General features: G+C 58.7%; 1 protein-coding gene across 2 annotated transcripts; it reads right to left on the reverse strand.

Moving 5' to 3' along the window:
• Positions 1–3,599: 3,599 nt before the first annotated feature.
• On the reverse strand, positions 3,600–16,402 carry CFAP410 (cilia and flagella associated protein 410). 2 transcript variants are annotated; one of them, XM_014830765.3, is made up of 7 exons: positions 16,088–16,402; positions 14,056–14,074; positions 12,396–12,442; positions 9,250–9,479; positions 8,071–8,242; positions 7,072–7,165; positions 3,600–5,158 (listed from the first exon to the last, which is right to left on the reverse strand). In XM_014830765.3, the coding sequence occupies exons 1-7, from the start codon at positions 16,162–16,164 to the stop codon at positions 5,027–5,029; spliced, it is 771 nt and encodes a 256-aa protein (XP_014686251.3). In that variant the 5' UTR covers positions 16,165–16,402; the 3' UTR covers positions 3,600–5,026. The 2 variants fall into 2 exon arrangements, with proteins under 2 accessions (XP_014686251.3, XP_014686249.3); XM_014830763.3 differs by having other exon boundaries at positions 3,600–5,194; positions 16,088–16,262.
• Positions 16,403–23,995: the final 7,593 nt, after the last annotated feature.

Consider the following 23,995-nt stretch of genomic DNA (forward strand, 5'->3'; position numbering starts at 1 on the left):
GCTCTGACAAGTCCTGCGGAAGACTCCACCACTATGTTAACCCGGACACGCATCACGTGGTCGAGAGGCGCTCTGTTGAGGGACTCCGTGGTGGCAATGCCCCTGTGGGTCCCACCATGCAGACCTAAGGGACAGCAGGGGGCTCGTGCATGGGGGTGGCCCAGGGGCCGGCAGCGGGCACAGCCCAGGAGGGAGCTGCTGGCAGGCGCAGGGCTCAGCTGTAGGCTGGAGTTCCCGCAGGACCTGCCCCCACAAGGAGACTGTCGGTTTCCTAGAAACCACCACAAACATGGCAGCTTCAAACACCCCGGCTGTGACCTCTCCACGGCCCAAGAGTGTGACATGGCCTCACGGGTCCTCTGCTGAGCCATAGCCATGACGGAGGTGTTCGGCGGGGTGTGGTCTCACAGGGACTCAGGTCCTCTCAAGCTGCATGTTGGCAGAACTCAGGAGGAAGCAGGGGCATCTGCTGCGCTGGTCCCCGAGCCCACGCCCTCCTTAGCCTGATCAGGTGATGCCTGTGCTGAGGCTCACTGATTAGGCCAGGCCCACCCAAACAATCTCCCTTTCGATAATCCAACATCAGCTGATTAGGCACCTTAACCACACCTCTGTGAAACCCCTTCACCTTGGCCATATAGTACAGTCTGTCCATCATATCACAGACCCTCCCTCTTCTTGGAGGTGGGGATCATGTGGGGCGTGCCCACTTGGAGCCCCCTGAGAACCCCACCCCCACAGACAACAAGCCCAGCCTCACTTGCAGGGAAGCATGTGCCCAGCAGGTTCTCAGAACAGGGTAGGGGTGTCGGGACAATGGCAGGCCCTGGGGAGCATGGCTGGGGAAAGAAGGGTGATGGGGGCGCAGGAACCGGGTGAACTGGGACCAGGCAGGGTCCTGGGAGGGGCTGAGTGGGGTCCACTGTGCAGTGGGGAGCTGGGCAGGTGTCCACACAGTCCCGAATGTGGAGGTGGCAAGACCACTGGCCTCAGGAAGCAGCCCCTGCAGGGCTGGGGCCACCGGCTGGGACAGGTGGGGAAGACCTGAACCCAGAGCCAGCTTGCAACCCTGACAGCAGCCCCCGAGGCCCAGGGCAGCCCTGGAGGGCCGCTCCCCCGAAGCCACCGTCCCTGGTGTGCAGGAGGACGCGCCCCATGGGCAGGCTGCCCTCAGCCCCGTCCCGAGCCTAGACCCACAGGGACGCAGCCGGGGCGGGCTGGGGACGCAGGGACTTCAAATGCATCGTTTCTCTGTCCTATGGCTCCTGCATTCCATCTCACTCTGTGAAGACGAATTCCAGGCCTTGGAAAATATGGATATTTCTGTGAGCTTTCCAGGAAGGGAAGTCCATGAGTCAGTCTCACGGGGGCCATGGATCTCTGAGACGCACCTGGCGAAGCAGAAAGCCTGTGCCTGGCGGGTTTAATATACAGCATTTTCCTACAGTCCTGCTGGCGGCAGGCGCTTGGCGGGGAGCTGGAGAGCCTTTCTGGAAAGTCACCTCAGAGGCTGGTGCCTCAGACATGACTTCAGGAGGAACCTTTCCGGGGGGCCTCAATGCGGGGCTGGGGGCAGGAGGGGAGGCCTCCGGACACCGTCCCAGGTGCCCAACAGCCCAGCCGGGGGACAAGCAAGGCCCGACACGGGTGTGCTGCAGTCTGACAGTGCAGCGGGGTGCTCACTCGTTGGGAGACCCGCCTGTCGGCCCGTGGGGACAGTGCAGTGACTGCCCCGGCTTTCCTACTGGGCGTTCTGAGCCAAGGGTCGATGCGGACAGCACGCCATCAGCCTGGGTCAGATTCATAGGCCGGTCCCTTCCCGCCCTGCCCTGCCCGGCTGCCCTGGAGAGGGCAGGGCACTGGCTGCAAGGGCACATGGCACAAGGACCGTGGCGCCCGCCTCCGTTGCGTGCTGCCGTGATGGGCAGCTCTACCTTGACGCGGAAACAGTATTGCATCCTAACATGGAGGGTGATGGCCCTGCAGGAGCATCTGAGACCAGGCCCGGGCCCAGCTGCGTTATCCTGGCGGCCTGGCGCACACAAACACGCAGGCCCCTCGTAACAGTGATGAAGACTCTCGGGATGGCGACAGCAGAGTGTTAACTGAGCGTAGGGCCCTGTGTGCCTGTGTGGTCCCGGCCCTGGCTGAGTGCGCTGTTGGAGCACCAGGCTGCAGGCAGGCAGCACTAGGCACAGCTCCCCTTGCTGGGATGGCAGACGTCCAGCTCCATATCTCACTCAGTGCGGCCACCGTGAGCATCCACTCCTAGCTGGACTGGGACTCTCCCTCAGTTGGAGAGAACTCGGCAATCGCCACGGTGGCAGCGGCTCAGCAGACCCGGGCTGTTCCTACGCCCTGGCGGGGACCCCTCAGGACCCCAGGCTTCCCAGAGAAATGCTGGCACCCATGTAACCATTTATAGCACCCCTTGAGAATCACTGTTCTCCGAGAACGCCAGCTGCCAAGACCCCTTGCTCCTTCTCTAATTTCCCAACTGCTCTGACTCCAGGACCCCCGGGGGAGCTGTGAGCATGCTAGGGGCCCCTCTGGGGACAGCGGCCTCCACGCATGCTTCCCCGGAGGGTGCGCATTGAAGAGAGCCACCAGTGTCTCCTCCAAACATGGCAGCCCCGGCTCAAGGACAATGTGGAAGATCTCCCCACTCCTGCTCCTGCCGAAAACCGCCCCCAGGCAACAAGAGCAAAGGGCCCCATGAACGCGTCTTCCCAGAACTCAGCGCTCACCTCCCGACCCATGGGGGGTGCGGGGGCAAGGGCCCAGCTCAGCAAACTCCCGGGCTGTGGGGGCCTCGGGGCCCAGCTGCAGTGCTGCGGGATGAAGGGCCCCACCTGCCGCAGGAGACACCCTCCTCCACACGGGAGGCTCGGAGTGGATGCCGGCCACCTCCTGGTCTGGTTCTGCTTCGGCCTGGCCCAGTCAGCATCACACGTTGGGCCAGGACTCAGTTCTGGGAGTGGAAGCCCCTCAGCTTGTCCTGTCGGGTAGTGATGGAACTCGCACAGCAGCGCATCAGCCGCTGGCCCGGACGACCCGCTGGGTGGTGCCTACAACACAGTGGCCACTCTCGTTCCTGGGCAGCAGCTCCACGGCGAGGCACAGTGTGTCTGCCCACCTCTGGCTGCACTGACCAGCGTTTCTGGCTGGGTGACATGCCCTCCTGGGGCTCAGTTCTCTCCCCTATAAACGGGGCTAACAGGACACACGCACATGGTGTAATGCCAACACTGGCTTTGCTCAAAAGCCCTGTTTTCAGAGGTACTTGGGAGAAGTTCAGAGCGGGGCCTGTGACGCGCCCGTTAAAGACCCGAGGCCGTGGGTTCCAGGCTGGGGGATGTGCTGTCCTTGGTCCAGCTTGAGGGCTTCAAAAGGGCACCAAGTGAGCAGGTAGCTGGGGGCAGGACCTGGCGAGCTGGCGGAAGGCTCTGAGGGCGGCAGCTCACCCTGACCAGGGTCCAGTTCAACGGTCCCAACTGAGGCACACCAGGTGACGAGGCAGGCGGGAAGTCAGCGTGAGCCCCCCCTGGTGGGAGGGGAAGGGACAGCATTCTTAATTTAACATAACCACGTCCAACTCGTTCTAACCGACACAACGCTTTATTGAGAGCGTCCGACATCCCATAATTACAAGAGAAGGAGCACACAGGCCCCGCAGCCACCCCGCCTGGATGCCCCCCCGTGGTGACTCCTAGCTTCCCAGTGCTCAGCACTCACCCCCTGGTCCTGAAGAACTACAGATCCCCCCACAGAGGAGCTGCCCGCCCTCAACTGGGCTTCGCCTCAAGAGCTGGGAACGGCCTACAGCTCGACTGGAGCTTCACCTTCAAGGAGAGCGGTGGTCTTCCAGCCGCTGGCGCTCTGTCACTGGTTTCTTGCCCGCCTTGTGGTTAAGTCACCCCTTCGATTTGTGTGGCTGTCACACAGCTGACACGCCCTCAGCTGGCACAGGGATGTGGTCATTCCCCCCAACAGGCGGCAAGGGGCAGACAGAACATCACTCTCTCCCTCTCCAGTCCCGTCATTTCGGCTCCAGTAGGAACAGACTTTTCTCTAATGGCTCGGGGTTCACACTCCTCCCCTTCCAGGTGGAGGCATCCTCGGCTTTTGGGGGCACTAGTAAGGCCTGCCAAGGCTGGGCGTCACCGCCCACATCCCGTGCATCACGCAAGGCCTGAGACTCCTCCCAGAGGAAGAAAACATTTTACATGGTTTCCAGAAGGCTGCCCTTTCCGCCCGGCTGCTACACCTGTGGCTGCCCCTGATCCCCAAACAGAAGGGGCAGGCCTGTCTGTGCAAGGCCTCTCCTGCAGGGTCAGCACAAACCCTCGGCATGGCTTGGGGGCACTTACAAAGGGAGGAAGAAAAGAGGGGGTGTGGCCCTCCCAGTCCCCGCCATTCAGACACAACGTCCCGGGGCGGCAGGTGGCTGTGCGATTGCCAGTGCAAATCCGAGGGCAGCTTGTCTCTCTAAGGATGCCATCATTCTGGAAGTCTCTGGGGGGAAGAGAGGTCTATTCCATGACCGAGTCAAAGAACTGACATGGGAAAGCATGCATGAGCCACAGCTTTTACCTTTAAAAAGCATGTCAAGGCCACATCTGTCATTTAGGAAATGTCTGCTTCCAGATTAGATTCAGGAAGAATATTTATTAGGGAGAAAGGCCTGCAATGCCCACCTTCAGGAAGAGCCGGGTCAAGGCAGGCCCTCCTGATGGGCATTTGGGCCTGGGCCTGGGCTGCGGCCAGGGCCCCTCACGGTGGAGGGCACAGACACGGGGTCTGCCCGCCAGTGCCCAACACCCCTCCTGCCTTCGCCGGGTCACCGGTCTGCTCAGCTTCCCTGGGCAGGCTGAGGTGTCCTAAGGAAGCAGCCCTGTGGGCTGAGACTCAGCCCGGGGTGCAGCGGAGGCCGCGGCTGTGGCAGTGACCCCCACCTCCCAGGTGCTTGGGACTTCAGCACGGGCTCTTGCAAGGAGGGCCCGACCGCTCGGGGTCCCACTGACAGTCACTCCATGTCCTCCTGCAGCTCCTGCTTGTGCAGGGCCTGGAGCCGGCTGACCACGGTCTGGTGGACGGCCTCCAGCCCCTCGGCATCCAGCTCTCGCAGCAGCAGCAGGATGGCGGTCAGGACGTTGTTCTGGGGGCACAGAGAGTCACCGGCTAAGCACCATGCCTGCAAGGCCAGGAGGCACACCATGAGGTGACACACTGGGTCCTGGCTAGCATCACGTGCACATCATGGGTTACCGGCCTTCAGGAGGGGCGGGCCTTCCAGGCAACCAATGAGAGACCACACGGACGGAGACTTGGGCAGCCTGAAGCCACAGCCAGGCACTGGTGTGGCTCACTGCCTGCAGGGACTTCCCACACACAGACCCATCTCACGCTTACAGCACTGAGGCCCAGAGAGGCTGAGTAACTGGCCCTGGGTCACACAGCTGGTCAGTAGAGAGTGGGGATCAAAAGCAGGCTGAGAGGCCCAGGACGGTGCTCAGTAACACGTGCTAAGACACACACCTGGGAAATGGTGTGAGCCCGAGGCACTGCGATGTGGGAAGATCTGCTCCGAGGCTCAGGGTCCATGCCCGCGCAGGGCCAGGGCCCTCCCTTCCTCTGAGTCCAGAGGCACATGCGCCTGCACCAGCAGCTGGGTGGTCTCTAGCCCGTGTTTGTGGGTGCAGTCTCAGTCTCCGGTCCACGGTCCTTGGGCTCTGCAGAGGCCCAGGCTTGGGGAGGGGGGTGTCCGGCCTCAGTGCCCTACAGGGGCAGGCCTGCTCCTGGGGACTGGGTCTACATCCGGGCTCCTCCCGCAGCGTGTCAGGGAAGTATGTGCAAGGACCACATGGCCGCCTCTCGGAGGAGGAAAGCCCTGAGGGGACACTGACCTGCGGTGGGGAGGATGGGCCACAGGCCCGGCGACAGCTCCCTAGACTGGCCTTCAGTCTGCGGTCACATCTGTCTGCAGCTCTGAGGGACACTTTTCCTGGAGGGTGGGCTAGCCCTTTCCAAGGCCTGGGCCCCAGTGCATCCATCTCTGTACTGCCCACAGGCTCTGCACGCGCTGCAGCTGGTCACTGAGTGGATGACTGAGCCCTAGCCCACGGTTTCAGGCGGCCCTCACCCTTTGACTGGGGGGCCCTGCCCATGTGAGCCCACATGGAGACCACAGCACGCTGACGGCTGTGGTCAGGCCAAGCTAGGCCCTGCAGGGCTGAAGACCGCCAGGCACCCTGGGAGCAGGGGCTGGGGGTCATGGGCCAAGCTAGCCATGGTGACTGGGTCCTCTGGGCCAATGACTGCCTCTGGTTCAGGGATGTGGGCAATTCCAGCTGATGAAACCAAGCCTGCGTGGGGGGCACACGGCAAAAAAACAGTTGTTTGCCGATAAGAGGACACACATGGGAAGAAATGTTCCCTGTCCTTCTGTTGGGTGTGAGCCTGGACCAGAGGAGCCAGCCCTGTGACCAGGGGAATGAGCCCAAGGACAAGCTAGAGGGACGTAGGTGGCAGACGGGAACCTGCAGAGGACCCATGTCTCCAACAATGTCACCCAGCTGCCCACATGACCTATTTCTTGTTGAGTCAACAACCTGTTATTCCTTACGGGGAAGCCTCCAGAACCATGTGGCCTGCTTTCTGGTCACTGCATGGTGACATGGCCTGCTCCCCCCACCCCCTGCCCTGGCCAGGACAAGGAGGCCCACCTCTAACTGCAGGTGGGGTGCTGCTCCACAGCTGCAAACCTCTGCAGCCTCAGGTGCTGCATAGCAACCTATCCAACCCCAGGACAGACACGGGGCCCTTCATGCAGCTGGCCCTCGGCACAGCCCGCATGCTGGGAGGCCCAGCTGCACATGCCAGGCAGCCCTCCCCCCACCATTCTGTCACTTCCTATTAGCTCAGACCTGGAAACTGGCCGGTTTCCCACCTTCTGGGGCCTGGCTCTGTGAGTCCCTGTGGTGTCTCCAGCCCCCAGCCCCAAAAGTTCCCACATTGTGGGCAGAGGCAGCTATGGCCACCTCCAGCCAGGGCTGCCTCCATCACACTCACCCTGTTCCTGCGACTGCTCGCGGCCTCCCTCTGTGAGAAGGATGGAAGCTGGTCCCTGGAAGGGGGCTTCAGGCTGAGCTGCCCCTGGATGCCACTGGTGGGAGGCAGATGACAATGGTGCATGAGGCCTGAGGAACTCAGGGCCTGTCAGCACCTTCACTGATGTCTGCAGCGTGTGATCCCAGATCCCCCGAGCATGGGACTAAGAGACTCCTGACAATGGACCCCTGCCCCAGTACGCAGGGAAACTCCCACCACGTGACACTGCTCTGGAGGTGGGAGCACTGGGCGAGAGGGTAGGACTGTTGGAATCGTGGCCGCAGCACTTATTTCCCTGTGATCTTGTTGGGGGCAACCTCTCTGCACCCCAAGCTCCCCCAGGGCTGGGGGGCACTAAACACAAAAGACGTGTGCGAGAGCCCCTGCCACGGGGGGTGGATGCAACTGCCCCACACTGAGGCGGCATCCATGGACGTCCCCACTGCAGGAAACAAGGGGCCCTTCATCTGCCAAGTGGACGCGCAAACTGGTGGCCCCCTGTGAACACGGTCTCCACAACCCCTCCTTGTTCAGTTCTGCTCAAAACACCGTGACAGTCAGTGAGCTGCCCTCGGAGGCCACCCAAGCCGCATCTGAGGTGCCTGCAGGTCGGGAGGGCCTTTCCTCGGGGCCCACACGCCACCCACTGCCCCCTCCCCGGCTCCCCGAGGCTGAAGGGCTCAGGTGGCCACGGCCACAGAGCTTTCCCTCCTGCGCACTAACCCACCCACCGCGTCCCACCTCCAGGCCCCTCCCTGTGGAGGGCAGGGTGCGGGGTCGCACAAGCTCCTGTGTCCCGCGCCTCCTCTTGGACATGCCTCTGACATGAGGTTGGGGGCAACTGAGAGTCACAGACCAGGAAGAACCACCCTGAACAGTTCCCTCACTCCCCAGAGACGCGGCCCACGGGAAGGCCCGGTGAGTCTGAGGGAGGACCTGGGATGGGCCCAGCTGGCGCACCTGGCCTCCTCCTCGCCGTAGCTCAGCGGGTCCCCTTGCGTCTCGGCAGTGGCGTTCATGCTGCTCAGGGTGTAGGACAGCTCCGGCTGGCCGTTCCCTGTGCCCTCTCTGCCGGGGCCCGTGACCTCCTCTCCCTCCAGCAACGCTCGGGACAGCTCCTCCTCAGTCACAGCTTCAGGTGAAGGAGAGGGGGCAAAAGCATCAGAGTGGCCTCAGACGTGCCAGCCCCACTAACCGCGGCTCCGTCCTCACTGCGCCATCAGCCCAGTCTGCTTTAGAAAAGAGGCATCTATCTGTCTGTCCATCCGATGGCCTGCAGCCCGAGAGCAGGGACAGTCCCGCCACCATCACATCCCCTGCCCCGGCACTCGCTGGACACAGCAGATGGTCAGCAACTGCTTGTGAATCTGAACTTCAGCATTTGCCAAAGGCAAACACTCACAAAAAACCCTAAATTAAGACAAATTTTAAAAAGAAACAGAATACACTGTATTCATTCCATTTCACTCACATGACAATTTCTCTGAAGTTTATATTTTTAACATTGCTCACCTAGGAGAAAATAATTGTGCACGTGACAAGGATTAGGAACCAGCACACAGGGAACACCAGTGCACTCACTGGCTGGAGAGGATGGACTGGAATGGGCTGGACCTCCCGGAGGCCAGAGCACAAACGGCCCATGGCAGGCTGCTCGCCTCAAGGTGAGGCAGGGGACACAGGTGAAAACTGCCCATCCACATGTCCAGCAGGAGGAGCACATACCTCCAGTGGGAGGGCGAGGAGTGAGGGAGCACCCTGACCTGGGGGCGGGAGCACAGGGACACTGCCACCTTGGGTCCCGTGGACCAGCAGTGATCCCACTTGGCCCGCCCGGACACTCTCGTGTGCTCCCCAGGGTGCGTGGATGAGCGCTGGAGTGGAGGATACTTAACAGGGAAAAAGAAGAAGCAACAGCTTCAGGGATAAACAGTTGTCAGGTTCACCCAAGAGACGCTGCCCTGTGTGCAGGGGTGGGGGGGCTGTGCCCCGTCACTGAACGACAGTGACTTTGGAAGGAGCAGCACAAATCTGGGGACAGCTCCTGAGGAGACCACAGGGAGGTTGCCTCCGCGAGGTCTGCGGGGTCAGTTTGCAGAGGGCAGAGAGCCGGGTCGCGTGAGCTGTGGGGACGCCTACTCTGGTTGTCCAGCTTCTGCAGGTGCGGCAGGTTGCGCAGGACGGTCATGCGGTAGACGTGTGGGTTGGGGCCGCAGCACGGGTTCTCGGCCAGCCAGAGCACACGCAGGCGCGGCAGGCCCTTCAGGTAGAAGAGCTCGGCCAGGCTGGGGATGCGGTTCTTGCGCAGGTAGAGCTCGCTCAGCTGCCGGCACTGGCTCACGGGCTCCAGTGTGGAGACGCCGTTGACACTGCACAGAGACGCCTGGTTAGCAGCGCCACCCACGCCCCCACGCCGCCAGCACCCTCCGCACTGTGCGTCTCGTCTCAGTTGTGAATGTGGTAGAGACAAACACTACCAGGTCTGCGCCCTCCACCCCTCTCCTTAAACGTGTGTCAACATCGGCTGCAATGAGTCAGGCTCAACACGACCCCCGGAGAGCTCAGAGAAGTGAGCTTCAGGGTGGAGAGGCCCTCGGCTGGGAACGTTCTGGCCTCCCGCCCTGTTTAGTCCTCCTGGGAGAAGGCATGTTTCACTCTCCTGGACCAGGGAAGAAACTGAGGTCTCCCAAGGGCTCCGGCACTGTGCCCCAGAGCAGGCAGTGCCAGAAAAGCCCACGGCGAGCGTAAGCAAGCTCCACGTTACACGGACCGGGCACCGAACTCCCGAAGCCCACGTTTAGAAAAGAAACCAAGCGTATGGGTTCAAAGTTCGTTCCAGAGAGTTGTGCACACATCAGAGACAGAAAACCACCCAGGGTTGAGGCAGACAGCTGAGGGTCTAAACTGACCTGGGCAGACACCCACCCTCCTCCCCTCTCAGACAGACCGGGCCGCTCACACCCGCCCAGCTCAGGGTGGTAGCCTCCTTTGGCAGCAGAGCCCCAGCTGGCCGTGCCCAGCCAAAGTGCCACACGGGCCGGGCGCGTTCCTCCTCCACAGCTCTGTGGGACGCCACTGTTCCCTGCAGAGCTGGCAGCTGAGAGCCAGGCTACTCTGTGGGACCCTCCCAACGTGCTAGACCTATCTAGAACATTCTTTCCTGGAGGCTGCATTTGAGTTTGGCATGCACCTTGAAGGGACGCCACGATTCTTCCCTCAGGGACACCACAGTGAACACTCACTTGTTCACGCAGTTACTGGCGTGGAGTGCTGTGCTCAGTACGTGGGTTATTTCACTTAGCAGCTAGGTACAAGGTCGACACCACTTGCTCTTGAGCGAAACTCAGGCTTTGGAATCCTCAAGATCGAGGAGCTGCCCAGGCACAGGCAGTTGGTGCAAAGCGAGGATTTGACCCTGCAGCCTGGCCTGGAGGCCTCCTTCTTGACCACGGGGCTGACACTGCCTCTGCAAGGGGCTGAATGCTCGTGTCCTCCCCAGATCCCTATGTTGAATCGGAACCCCCAGTGCGGTGTTGGCAGGAAGGCCTTTAGAAGGCAAGCAGGTCATGGGGGTAGAGCTCTCATGAATGGGGTTAGTGCCCTAAAAAAGGGACCTCAGAGAGTTGCCCGGCCTTTCCACCGTCAGAGGACATAGTGAGGAGACGGCCACCTGTGAATCAGAAAGAGGGCCTTCCCCAGACACCGAAACTGCTGGTACCCTCATCTCAGACTTCCAGCCCCCAGATCGTGAGAAAGGAGCGTCTGCTGTTCGAGGAATTCTGTCACAGCGGCTGGGACGGACTAGGACAGCCTTCCCACCCACAGGCACCAAGCCCAAAGGGAAATTACTGCACCCACAAAAGGACTGCCAGCCTGCGTTCAGGCAGGAGTTCCCACAGGCGTGGCCCCACTAGTTTCAAGGCAGCCAACATGCAGACACCGTGCCCCCGAGCTCGGTCAACAACCCTGTGTGCCGTCCTTCCTCCGAGCTGTGTACACAAGGACCTGCAGCTCAGCGGCCCAGAATCGCCCAGACAGTGTGTGGCAGGGACGGTGTTGAAGCCACCCCTGACTCCGAGTTTCCTGCTGTTCTGGGGGAAGGAAAAGCCATCATTTGTCAGGTCAGGCTTCTGGGACACGGGCTCAAGTCCCAGCGTCACTGATATCCTGACGAGTAAGTGACGCACAGGCTGCCATGTGCACACCTGGCACACGCTCCGCCTTCCTGATTGCAGCCACTCCTCATGCCATGGGGCAGGTGCTGGTGTTACCTCTGTGTTACAGACAGGGAAACCGAGGCACAGAGGTCCAAGCCTTGCCCGAGGTGGGAGAGCAGCACCAGGCCCAGTCCTTCATCTCATGAGAAGGCACGGCACCCACAGGATGGGCTCAGGCTGGGGCTAGGGGTGCTGTGAGCACAAGGTGGGCAGACAGGGGGTCCACAAAGTGACCGCAGAAGGCTCAAAGGAGAAGGAGCTGAGGGGCTGGTGAGGGACAAATGGTGGCCGGCCATGTGATCAGGGAGGTAAGTCACGGGGGTCTGCACGGGATCAAAGGCCTGGGATGGCCACACTCAGGAGTTCCGGAACCTTCTGAACTACCAAACAGGGAGAATCTGCCTTCCTTGCAGGGTTTAAATGCCATGGTTTTACACGGGGAGACCTGCAGAAAGCGCCCACCCCAGCATCTGGCAAGCAGTGGCTGTCCACAAGTGTGGGCTCCCTCCCGGGTCCAGACGGGCAGGAGGGAGGTCGGGAGCAGAGGGCGCTCCCCCCTCCCCACATCCCTCCAAATAGTTCCCAGCTGCCTGGAATCCCAGTGACAGTACTGAGTTCGTTCAAGGTTTCCTAAGTCTGTTAGAAGGCCAATAGCTCTGCAAGAGGTAACTATTCCCAATGACAGATCAGGTGCTGCACAGAAACTGGCAGAGCTCCTGGCAGGGAGGGAACCAGGAGGGCAGAAAAGGCTGGGGTGCTGGGGCACACGCGGCCACTGTGAGGGCAGCTGCTCATCATTAAGAAGCTGCACACACTGACTGGTGAGGGTGGGCAGGGACGCAGCAGGGCGTGCTCAGCCGGGAGCCCAGGGTGCCTCCAGAAAGGTGGGCAGAGCGCGAGGAGCACCAGGTTCTTCACTGGCCTTGGGCCGCCTTGGCCCTGAAGCGGTCCCCAGACTTTCCCTGGGAGTTTTCAGGTTATTGAACGCCACGCGGATCTGGGGAGGGATGTGAGGGTCCTCCTCCTCCAAGCCCCAGTGACTTAGAGTGATGGCAGGGGTTTAGGTACCTGAGGGTGATCACTTCCAGGCTGGGCATTTCCCGGCAGATGGAGATCTAGGAAGGAAAAGGATTGATGAAAACAAACATATGGAGACAGAGATTAGCTCAGTGGCTACCAGAGGGGCAGAGGGTCGGGAGGGCGGGAGGGGTGAAGGGTCACGTGTGTGTGTTGATGGACAGCAGCTAGACTTTCGGTGGCGAACATGGAGCAGTCTATACGCATAAGTCAAAACATGACATGTGCCTGAGAATTACATAACGTTATAAACCGATGTGACCTCAGAAAAAAAAAAGGAACGTGATTGCAAACATCACTGGGAACGGGCTCTGTGACGTCAGCTTTCTATCAGCCCAACAGAGAAACCAGCTGGGGGTGGAGTCACCTCCACTTCAAGGGCCTTGGTGGAGTAGCCCCCTCACCTCGCCGGGCTCACACACAATAGGCAAGAGCACACTGTGCTCTGTGTCATGCTCCTCTCTCAGCCTAGACATTCCCTGGACCAGGAGGAGAAATGGGTGTGCTCTCTCCAAAACTTTAAAACAGCATCGTTACCACAAACCCTGCCAGCTGTTGAGACGGGGCATTCCTAATTTCAGATGCCCTCAAAGCACATCAGGTGAGGGGACCTCAGTGCCCCTACGCTGGACAGAGAACCTTCCTCTTTGCTGTCCCTGACGTGCAAGGCAAGGACGGAAGCCCCTTCTTGCCAACACTGCTGGGCCAAAAGGGAGACAGGCTTGAAACCGGATCTCGGATCACGTTAACACTGTGGATGCAGTGGAAAGAGCAATGAGGGTGGCCCATAAAGGCATCCATCCTGTAAGACCCCAAATATCTGTGGGCCTGCCATACACTGGCCTGGAGCCAGACGGGCCCCGGACCTCGCCTGACCTCAAACAGCTCAGTCTGGTCAGAACTCTTCGCACTCACAACGGGTCTGTTTCATGCTATGCCAGTGCTTTGGTTTCGGGGTTTTTGCTGCTGAGTCAGCAGCACTTCAGCTATGGCAGGAGGTGGAATCAGCTTTTCTGGACAGCCCAGCTGCTCAGCATTTCCAACTTTGTTTTTAAGGAAAGCTGCAGTGAAAGTTACAAAACAAAAGGAAATAAGAAAGAAATAGCTGGCACACAGTCTGTGCAAGTTGGCGACATTGAGTCTAGGAGTGAGAGAGAGAGAAAAGGAAAGAAATCTATTCCCAGAGCCACAGCCCAGCTCAGTTCTGTGCACTGTCCCCCCACGAGGCCCCATCTGTTCCTGCCATGGGGGTGTGGGGGAGCATGATGCTGGATCTGAGCGAGGGGAGCTGAAGTGAGGACCCTCCTCAGTGACATGAAGTCCAGGAACCTATAGAAAAAGAGCCCAGCCAAGTGCACTTCTCTGTAAAGTAAACCAACCCCCCTGGGATTCCTCCCTTCGGACCCTCTCTCTCCTCTGTGAGACCTGCAGGACACAGGAGCCTTCCATCCACATGAGAACGTTCAAAGCAACTTCAGAATAAACTCGAGCATAGAGAGCATTTTTTTCATTAGTGGTTCTGCTTTACAAAGTACCAGATTAGGGGGTGAACTGAATGGGTGCCCTTCTGTCAGTTTAACACTTCTCTTGGGGAAGAGGCGACAACTTTTGGGATCAGAGAGCATTTGGAGATGATTGACATAATACTTACATCTGTGAGGCGGCTGCCCCTGGGGAAGAAAAGACACACATACTTTAATTTTGTTAAAGCTGAATACAAAAAGTTAAAAACAGAAATTCCAAAAATTAGAGACAGATGCCTACAAACTTTAATTGTAGACCAATGTCTATGATTTCAATGACAAAGTAAAAGAAAGCTTGCCCATATTACTGATGAAAGTGTCAAACACTTCTTGGTTGATTTAGAACAAAACTATCTATGCGTGATGCTGGAGGGTTATTTCTCAGAGGAGCCGTAGAGGTTGCTCCGTTTGGAGGACACAAAGATCTGCGCATTCTCAAGGCTGTCACATTAGGATAATTTCCGTCACTAATATAAATAAACAAGGGAGTCTTTATAAGAGGCCAAATCGAAAGGCTAAACATGCAACTTATGAAACACACTTTAGAAAGCCTGAAATAGGGCGGTTGTTTCTCCCTGCCTAGAGAAAGCATGACGGCCCCATGCAGAACAAAGGAAGGCTTTATTGAAAACAAATGAGGGGATATTGTGGCCAAAATACCAGCTGTGCCAGAGCAAGAGCAAGGCTTAATGAACAGGCAGAGATCACTGCAGTCAATCGGCGAGCACTGGTAGGAGAAAGGTCTGCTCTCGGCTCCCCCCCCCCCCCCCACTTCCCCCCCCAACCGTCCAGAGGCGCATGAAGCCTCACTCCGAGTCCCCAGGGAACCAGGCAGGTCTTTCATGAGTTTAGGAAGCACTTCGGCTCCTTCCTCGGCCCAGCTAGACCTGGCCACCCCGCCTTTGAGTCTGCACTGACCCCACAGCACCTATTACTGAATCATTACTTTAGAGTCAGTTCTCTCTCTTTCCCCGACAAATGGTATTGTGGAAATTAATAAAAGACACCTTAACTCAGTTGGAGTCAGGAAGGCCCATAGCGGGAGCTCCCACACCCATCACACACCCTCAATTACACCAAACAGGAAGCACCTTCCACGGGAAGCACAGCTACTTTTCTACTGAAGGAAGCCTTCTTTCCTCACCAGGCAACAGCCCAGCCAATCAGAAACACTGCCAATGAGAAATGCCTCAGCCCAGCCAATGAGAAATGCCTCAGCCCAGCCAATGAGAAATGCCACAGCCCAGCCAATGAGAAATGCCACAGCCCAGCCAATGAGAAATGCCACAGCCCAGCCAATGAGAAATGCCACAGCTCAGCCAATGAGAAATGCCACAGCTCAGCCAATGAGAAGCACCGCAGCTCAGCCAATGAGAAGCCATTGCTGCCCTGAACTGCTACTTTCCCCAAGTGGACTTTCCTTTAGAACAGCCCCTCCCGCTCCCCCTTTTTCTCTATAAAAGCAGCTCCCCTCCTTCCAGATTTGCCTGTGGTTCACTATAGCTTGCACATCACCAATTGCAATTCTTTTGGCTATTCTTGAATAAACCCATTTTGAGTAAAATAACAAGCAGATTTGCTTTTTAAGTTGACAGTATTAATCACCTTGATCTCCCACCTTATTTGGAGAGTTGGCTCCCAATGACTGGCAATGTCAGAAATCAGCCCCATCCACGGAAGGATCTATCTGCCCTACTAAGGCTATCTAGAAGTCTAGGGGGGAGGTCACCGGCCCAGGGAGGAGGTGCAAGGCAGGAGGGTCCTTGCCCCAGGGAGGAGGTGTCGGGAAGGGGGATCTCCACCCCAGGGAAGATGTGTCAGGCAGAGGGGCCTTCGTCCCACGGAGAAGGTGCTGGGCAGGGGGTCCTCCCCCTAAAGAAGAGGTGTCAGGCGGGGGCCCTCGCTCCAGGGAAGAGGTGTCAGGCTGAGGGGTCCCCGCTCCAGGGAGGGGGTGTCAGGCAGGGGTCCCCACTCTTGGGAAGAGGTGTCAGGCAGAGGGGTCCTCGCCCCAGGGAGGGGGTGTCAGGCGGGGGTCCCCGCTCCAGGGAGGGGGTGTCAGGCGGGGGTCCCCGCTCCAGGGAAGAGGTGTCAGGCACAGGGGTCCCTGCCCCAGGGAGGGGGTGCCGGGCAGCGGGGACGACGCGCAGGACGGCCCCTCACCAGCAGTTGAGCTTCCGCACGCTGTGCAGCTCCGAGGCCTTGGCCCGGGACAGGACCATCTTCCGCGTCAGCTTCATGGCGGCTGCAGCTCACCCCAAACCCCTGCCCGGTAGCCAACCGCCCGCTACCCCTCAGGATATCTGCACGGCTGCGGCGCGTCTCCAGGGGCGGAGCCCGCGTCGTCAGGGGCGGATCCTGCGAGCCCATTGGCCACTCGGTGAGGGGGCGGGACGGCGCGAGCGCAGTGGGGCCGCCTGGGCTTCCGCTCCGCGTGTTGGCTCCGCTCTTGCCCGCGCGGCCGGGCCCCTGGGCCGCGCGCCTGGTCCCGCGCATGCGCGGCGCCTGGATGTCCATCCCTGACGCATTTCTGCTGAGACTCGGTTGAAGACCGTCCGGAGCCCCGAACATCGAGCCCCGAGCTCGGAACGCTGGCCCCCAGCTCCAACCCCAGATCCGAGCCCCATCCCTCAGCCCGCATCCCCCAGACCCGAGACTTCAGCCCGGAGCCCAGAGCATGGAGGTGATGGTCTCTGAACTGCCCCGAATCACCGGGGTTTAAACTGTTGAGATGGAAATCCAGGGCAGTCCTAGAGCTGGGTCGATTTCCTTGCTCCCTTCAGCGTTTAAGGAAGGGAGGCAGGTGCCAAAGATACGAGCCGGCGCTAACAGACCTCACGAGTGTTCAGACTTCTCAGAAATCAAACGCTGCGTTCAGACAGACATCTGGGCTCTCAGACCTGTCAGAGGGGAGGGGACCAGACTTCACGCAGCCTCCTCTGAGACTCCTCTCTTCTGGGCCCCTGTCCTGTCTTCGGCCTTTGGAGCCGGGTCTCAGCAAAGACCCTGCTAAGTCATCCCCCAGGCCTTGATGTCTAACACCTCATTATATGATGAAGTTCCCCATCCCCCAAGTGACATCTTGGCCTGCCTTTAGCAAGATCCCCTACCCTCCAAGTCTCTCGGTCATGTTCCATCCACTGGCCCCTCACTCGGCTCCTTGGCTGTACATCCCCAGCTGTCCTCGTATTAGGAGTTGAGCCCAATCTCTCTCCCCTATTACAATTGTCTTGAATAAGTTTTCCTTACCCTTTAAACAAGTGTCAGAATAGTTTCTTTAACAGAGGGCAAAGGTTGCTTTCCCAGGATGTCACAGCAACATCGGAAGCCCAGGGCCTTGAGACTGGGGGAGGACCTGCCTGTACCAGGGACCGGTGGCATGACAAGGGAGTGTGATTCCGTGGGGGAGAGTGGAATTTTGCTGTGGGATCTACCATCCAACCCACCCCTGCTGTTTTTATCGTAAAGACAATGTAGGGGACTCGGATAAGAGAAAAACATTCCTGCAGCAGTTCAACAGTGGCTGCCGTTTTCTGTCCTTTGTCCCGTGTGCCGTATTTTGCTGGTCTGTGGGGTGCTCTGAGGGGCTTGCCCATCAGATGCTTGCCCCAAGCCCTCTCATCAATGCCTGCGTGAGGTGGCCCAAAAGTGGCGTGCGACCTCCTCAGGGAACAGAGGACTTTGGCATTCTTTGGAGAGGAGGGCAAGCTCACAAACATGCCAGTCAGCTGTCGAGTGGATGCCAGTAGTACTTCTGGGGTACCGGGTACCAGGGCGTGAGAGGGCTGCTCTCGTGTTGGAAGCCTGCAGTAACAGAGAACCATGGTTTTGGTGGTGGCCTGCACGGGCACTGTGGGCCCATGACATGGAGGAAATGTTCCAGGAGTAGGACTGCCGGGAGGCTGGGGAATGAGGAAGGGCGCTGTGCTGAGGGTGGCGATGGGTGGTTGTTGGGTTAGGGTCTCAGAGCAGTGCGTTCCAAGTTCTTAGCCACTAAGAGGCTGAGAATGATCTGACTAATGAGGCTTGAGCTGAGGGAGATGCAGACACTGAAGCTCAGCCCCACCAAGAGCAGTGGGAAGCTTCCAGAAGGTCCAGGCTGCATGAGCCTGCAGAGGGCCTCTGGCTGTCCCCAGTGAGGAGTCACATTAGGTGGACAGGGACGAGCAGGTGCTGCGGGAGCTGTGGAGGGCAGGCTGGGCCTACAGGAGCTGCAGAGTATCCAGAGACTGCCCAGGGTGTGGATAAGGATGCTGCTGGCAGGAGACAGGCGTCTCCAGGATCTGGTCCTGGGGGAGACTGAGCAGGCATGTGATGGCGTTGTACACTGTGAACGATGCCAGTAGGCAGGCCGCTGATGGGGAGAGGGCTTTCAGGTTGCTGGCCCTGCTTGTCCTGGGCTTGATCCCACCTGGCCAAGATGGCATCTCTGTCTTCTACTTGGACTGGGGTGGCCAGGTGAAGGGGACAGTCCAGGTGCGGGGGCGAGCTATGCCAAGGAGGGCTGTGGGATAGGCCCCAGCTCTCTAGCCTTGCCAGTCTGGTGCCTGCCCGTGACAGCACCCGAGGGGTGGGACCTCGCTGTGAGAGGGCTGCACCTGGAGTTTTGCGTAGGTGATGGGTGAAGGAAGAAAGGTGTGGAGACCCCGAAGGTCTGCCTGGAGCAGGTCAAGGAGCTCATAGCGAGGGCGTGTGGATTTCCCTGCACCAAGAAATCACTATGGAGTAGGGACCACTCCTCCCTGAGTCCAGCGGCCTGGGCATCTGGCAGGAAAAATCTCAGCTGAAGGTGAGGCTGGGCTCCTGCCAGGCACCCACACAGAGGGAGGAGGAGGGGACAGGCCTGCTCATGGCTCTCCAGCCTCTGGGTGCTTCTGCAGCCCCGGCCACTTCCAGGTGGCTGAACGAGAGGGTGGTTGGGGTGTGAACTAGTTGAAGGTCCTGGTGATTCAGTTGACCTTGGTAAAGTGAGGATTCTTTGCGCCATAAATAGAAGTTCAGTGGTTTGGGTTGTGTCGCTGTGCCTTTTCCAGAACGCCCTTCCCTGTGTAGCTCCAGGGCGATACGACCCAAAGAGAAACTGGCATTGAGGCTCTGGAAGGTGGGGGAAGAGCAGTGGCCATCTCACCCGCAGGCCCCCCTGGTCAGAGAAGGGGAGACAGACGTAGAGGGCGGCGGGGTCTTCCCTGAGGCACGTCCTCTTCCCAAGCAGCAGCCAGCTCTTCTCCCCTCGCTGTCAACTCGCAGGGGCAGGAGCTCTGAAGGGGCCACAGCTGTCCACAGCCTCTCCACCAGCCCCTTGTGGGGCCGCCTCCGGAGCTGACATATACATTTCCCCCACTCCCAGGCAAGCTCCCTCCTGTGGTCCTGCCTGCCTGCCTTGGGAGGGCTGCTTGGTGACCCCCACCTTCTCCAGCTTCTCCTTTTGGATTTCTGAGTCACCAGCTCCTCCTGCAATTGTGTAAAGTCAAATTTCTATAACATATCTTGTATTTCATAATACTCACGGGGTTTTGCTTCCACACATGAAGACTGACACAGGCAGAAATGCAACCAAAAATTACTTAAACCAAAAATGAAACATTGGCTTGAGTACCTGAGAAGGCAGGGGTATCGGCTTCAAGTATGGCTTGATCCAGTGGCTCAGTCTCATTTTCAGGGCCAGGTATCCACCCATCCCCACCCTCCAACTGCACGTGTTCAGAGCTCTCCACCCTCTGCTCCAGGCCTAAATCTGAACTGCTTCAAGTCCAGCAGAAAGAATGCTTTTTCCCAATTACTCAGGTGCAAGTTTGGGGATTGGCCAGGCATCAGTCCTGTGCCACCTGAACACGTCTCTGTGGCTTGTTGCAACTCAACTGCTGGCCTGAGCCTTGTGCCCAGGTCTGGAGTTGGCCAGAGAACGGGAGGGAGGAGAGGTGACCCAGAGGGACATCTGAGGAGAAGGGGAAACCGCCACCCCCCACACCCTTTGTGTCCCTGCACAACTTCTTTTTTCTGGCAGAATCTCCCCTGTCCCATGGTCACTCTGGGGCTCTGTCCATGGATTTCCCACCGTGGTGGCATCCAGGAGTTGTCACTGTGGCCTTGGCCACAATAGGATGGTCTCTGCTCTCTCTCTTTTTTTAAAAAAATAATTTGATATCTCTAAAGGCCCTGCTGACTGAATCTGGTTCTAATCCAGCTGAGTCATGAGCTTCATTTCTGCCGATGCCCTGTCCCCAGACCCGTGTGTCCCCCAGGACTCCTGCAAGCAGCATTTCCCGCACGTGCAGCTGGGTGTCTCCTCCTTGCTGCCTCTTTGAAGCCCTCAGGACTGGAGAGAGGACAGGAGGGGCCTCTTTTGTGCCAGAAGGCCCTTGGGGGCGGCGGAATGTGGTTGTCTTGTGGGTCCTGGGCCCCAGTGCAGTCTTGGGGATGGCGCTGCTCTGGCACGGGCGACAGGGACCCAGGGAAGGGGTCTGCCCTCTTCCCTGCAGCCCTGACTGCTCAGCCCTCAGCCGGGGCTGCCTCAGAATCTCAGGGGAAGGTTTGGGCTGGAGGGTGACAGAGCAGAGGGCCCTGCAGGCCGGGAGGGAGGTTGGAGCCCTGCTCCACAGATGACGGCAAAAACTGGCACTAGCTAACAAGGTCACCCCCAGGGTGGACAGTGGACACTCCCCTCCTCCCATCCACTGGGTTTTCCTTTGAGGAATTGACCCTCCCAGTGCCGAGGAAGCTGCTGTCCCTTGTCAGGGAGGAGCCAGGAAGGAGAATGGCAGCCTGGGGCCGCTGTGGCAGGCTGCTGCTATGGGGCAGCTTGGATACCGAGCCTGGGGCCTGCGTGGAAGGAGGGCAGTGGCTCCTGGTGACTGCGGGGGGCACTCTGGGCAGAGGGATGGGTCCTGGCCGGAGGGCCTGTCTAGACAGTCTCAGCTGAGACCCTCCTAGGAAAGTGCCCTCTGCCGGAGGGAGCTGCCCCCCGCCAAGGGCATCCCTTGGGCCAGTCACTGTTGGGAGGCACAAAGCCAGGAGCTTGTGGTTCTAGGTGGACAGCTCCTAGGGCCACCGGCCTCAGAGCCCACCTTGGGCTCAGCTGGGGCCTTGCCACCCAGCCCTGCTCCTCATCCTCTCTGTCCTAGGGCACAAGCAGGAGAGTGCCAGCTTCCAAGGGACATGCCTGGAGCTGCTGGTGGTCTTTCTTTCTTTTTTTTTTTATAAAGATTTTATTTTTTTTCCTTTTTTTTCTTCCCAAAGCCCCTCAGTACATAGTTGTATATTCTTTGCTGTGGGTCCTTCTAGCTGGAGCATGTGGGATGCTGCCTCAGCGTGGCTTGATGAGCAGTGCCATGCCCGCGCCCAGGATTCGAACCAACGAAACACTGGGCTGCCTGCAGCAGAGCGCGTGAACTTAACCACTCAGCCATGAGGCCAGCCCCTGCTGGTGGTCTGTCTTGAAGTGAGCAGAGCTCTGCTCTCTCCCCTTGGGCGGGCCCAACACTCTCTGTGGTTTGCACCCGTTGGGCTGGGCAGGGGTTTCTGGTGCTCAGGACCAGGAATACTGTTTCCAGAACATCCTGCTGTCTGCACTCAGCCTGCTGTGAGAGGGACTCCTGCGGGGGCCCAGCTGGCAAAGGTGTGCTGACCGCACATGGCACCTGTGCCCCCTGCGGCCCTGGGAAGGACCGGACTCGCCCCAGGCTCCGCTTTGGCCTCCCCTTTCTCCATCTGCCCTCTCCTATTGATCTCATTCAGGCTACGCCAGCTGGGCTTTCCAACTGTATGAGTGAGCTGTGGCTGCGTAACAAACTGCTCAAACTCCGTGGCTGGGAACAACGACGCTGACTGTCTCACAGTTCCTGAGGGACCAGCGAGCAGCTGTGCGGGGTGACCCGGCTTGGGGGCTCTCATGAGGCTGTCAACCTAAAAACAAGAAGCCAGTTCAAGAGGCAAAGCGTTTATTCGGGATCAAAGAATTACAGTTCGGGGTATATAGATTTAGGTAGAACACAAACAACATCCCGATTACGGGAGGTGGACTCAGGGCTTTTAGGGGGAAAAAGAGGAGGATGAGGTAAGTTGTGTGAGTTCCTTGGTGCTGACCAGCAAGGCTGGGCTTGTACTCATTGTCAGCACCAGCCCGGCACTGCCGTCACCAGGTGAAGTGCGCTTCTCTCATCCGTTCACACAGAACATTCTCCTTTCTGCTGACTTCTTGAAAGCTTGGTTTGGCCCAGTTCAAAGGTTCAGAAAAGGGGACACGCAGGCAGTTCCCCTGAAATGGCAGCTCCAGCTCCATTCTAAAATGGCTCCACTTACGTCATGGTTCCCAAGGTCGGGCTGTGGGCCGGGGCTGCCATCTCTGATGAGCGAGTGGGGTCTTCCAAGCCCATTCATGGGACTGTGGGCAGGAAGCTTCATTCTCACCATGCAGCCTCCCCAGAGTGAGTGATGGAGAGGGAGAGAGGGAGGGAGGGAGATAGAGATGGAGGGAGAGGGAGAGAGACGGAGAGGGAGGGGCGCTCCTCCACTCTGCGGGGAGGGAAGTGCACTGATGTTAGACCACACAGGGACCCATGGGCAGGCCGGAGAAAGGAGAAAGACTGGGAAAGCAAGACAAGGAGATCTGGGGGGCACTGGGGGCGGGCCGCAGCGGGGAGATCCTCATGACCCACATTAAGGCCCACTGGGCATCAGCTGAGGACAAGGTGCTGGACAGCTAGAAAAGGAAAGGACTCAGCCAGTTGATGTCCACTAGCCTCTGTCCTCAGCCAGCCCAGGGCCGGCCAGTAGGTCAGGAAGGTTGTGGCCATGGTGCCTGGGATGGAGGCCACACACCACACCATCCCTCCAAGAGACAGGGCGAGATGCCTTCAGACAGAATGGACACAGTCCGGGTCTGGGCTGCCCTTCCTGCCCATCAGGGCTCAGAGTGGTCTCATCCACCATACAGGTCCCCAGGGAACAGGGCATCAGACCAAGGGACCCACTGCACAGGCCGAAGGCCCTGCCTGACACCGCCCCCACCCACCTCGAGCTCTGCTCTGTTGAATTCCTCATGACGACGCTGACTGCAGCCTGACGATGTTTATGTCACATCCTCCTTGTGACTGCAGGCCCGCTTCAGTCCTCCGAGGGGAACCACAGAGCACGCCTGTGGGAGAGGAGAGCGGCCTGCATTTCTCCATTTTATTCAGTGTCCTGAGAGATGGTTCAGGCTTGGGGGCTTTTCCAGCTCGGTTCTCATCACTGTGGCCGCAGAAACGTGCCACCTGTTAGAGGAGCCTGGGCAGGCACGTCGCCCCTGGTGCTCCACAGGAGCTCCTCCTCTTAGCTGCAGTCTTTACACTCCTGGGCAGCACCATTACTCCCATTTTCTTTTAAATTTCGTGGGCAGTCCTTTTAGATAAGAAGTTTCTGGAACGCAGATGATCTGTTGCTTTCAGAGATGAAGAGATGAAGGAAAACAATGTGTCCCCCAGAACGAAGCCCACTCCTCTTAGACCTCTCTCTAGACCAGGGGTCAGCAAACCACAGCTGAAACCACAGTTTCAGCTGCAAGGGCAGAGTTGAGCAGGTGGGACAGAGACCATGGGGCTGCAAAGCCAGGGACAGTTACCATCCAGCCCTAAACAGAAAAAGTCTCCCAGCCCCCACTGTGTGGGCCCTCCGCCTTCCCTGCTCCTCCCCGAGGAGCCAGCTGCCCTGCTTCTCCGTGCCTGTGTATAATTCATGACCAGAGCGTGCTGATGCTAGGCGGTCAGAGTGCCATCTTTTTCTCCTTGCTGCCAGAGCAAGGGGCTTTTATCTTGGGCGTGATGTCCAGGCCCTAGCCTAACCCTAACCCTGCTCTGCATTTCCCTTCTCTGAACTTGAAACAACCCTCAATCATGAGCGGTACTTGCTATGTTTGTGCCTTCCAGTCAAATGTCTTTTTGTTTTTGTGGGAAGGATGTTTCATAACTGCTCTTGCAATAGAATCCTGGCAGACGGAACATGGCCTTCTTGTGAAATGTGTGGTTCTCCCCTCGAAGGGAAGGAGTCACGAGGGGACAATGTGGGCAGAGACGTTTTGTCAGAAGCCTGTTTTGT

This window comes from Equus asinus, chromosome 18 (genome assembly GCF_041296235.1).
Source record: "Equus asinus isolate D_3611 breed Donkey chromosome 18, EquAss-T2T_v2, whole genome shotgun sequence".
Lineage (NCBI taxonomy): Eukaryota > Metazoa > Chordata > Mammalia > Perissodactyla > Equidae > Equus > Equus asinus.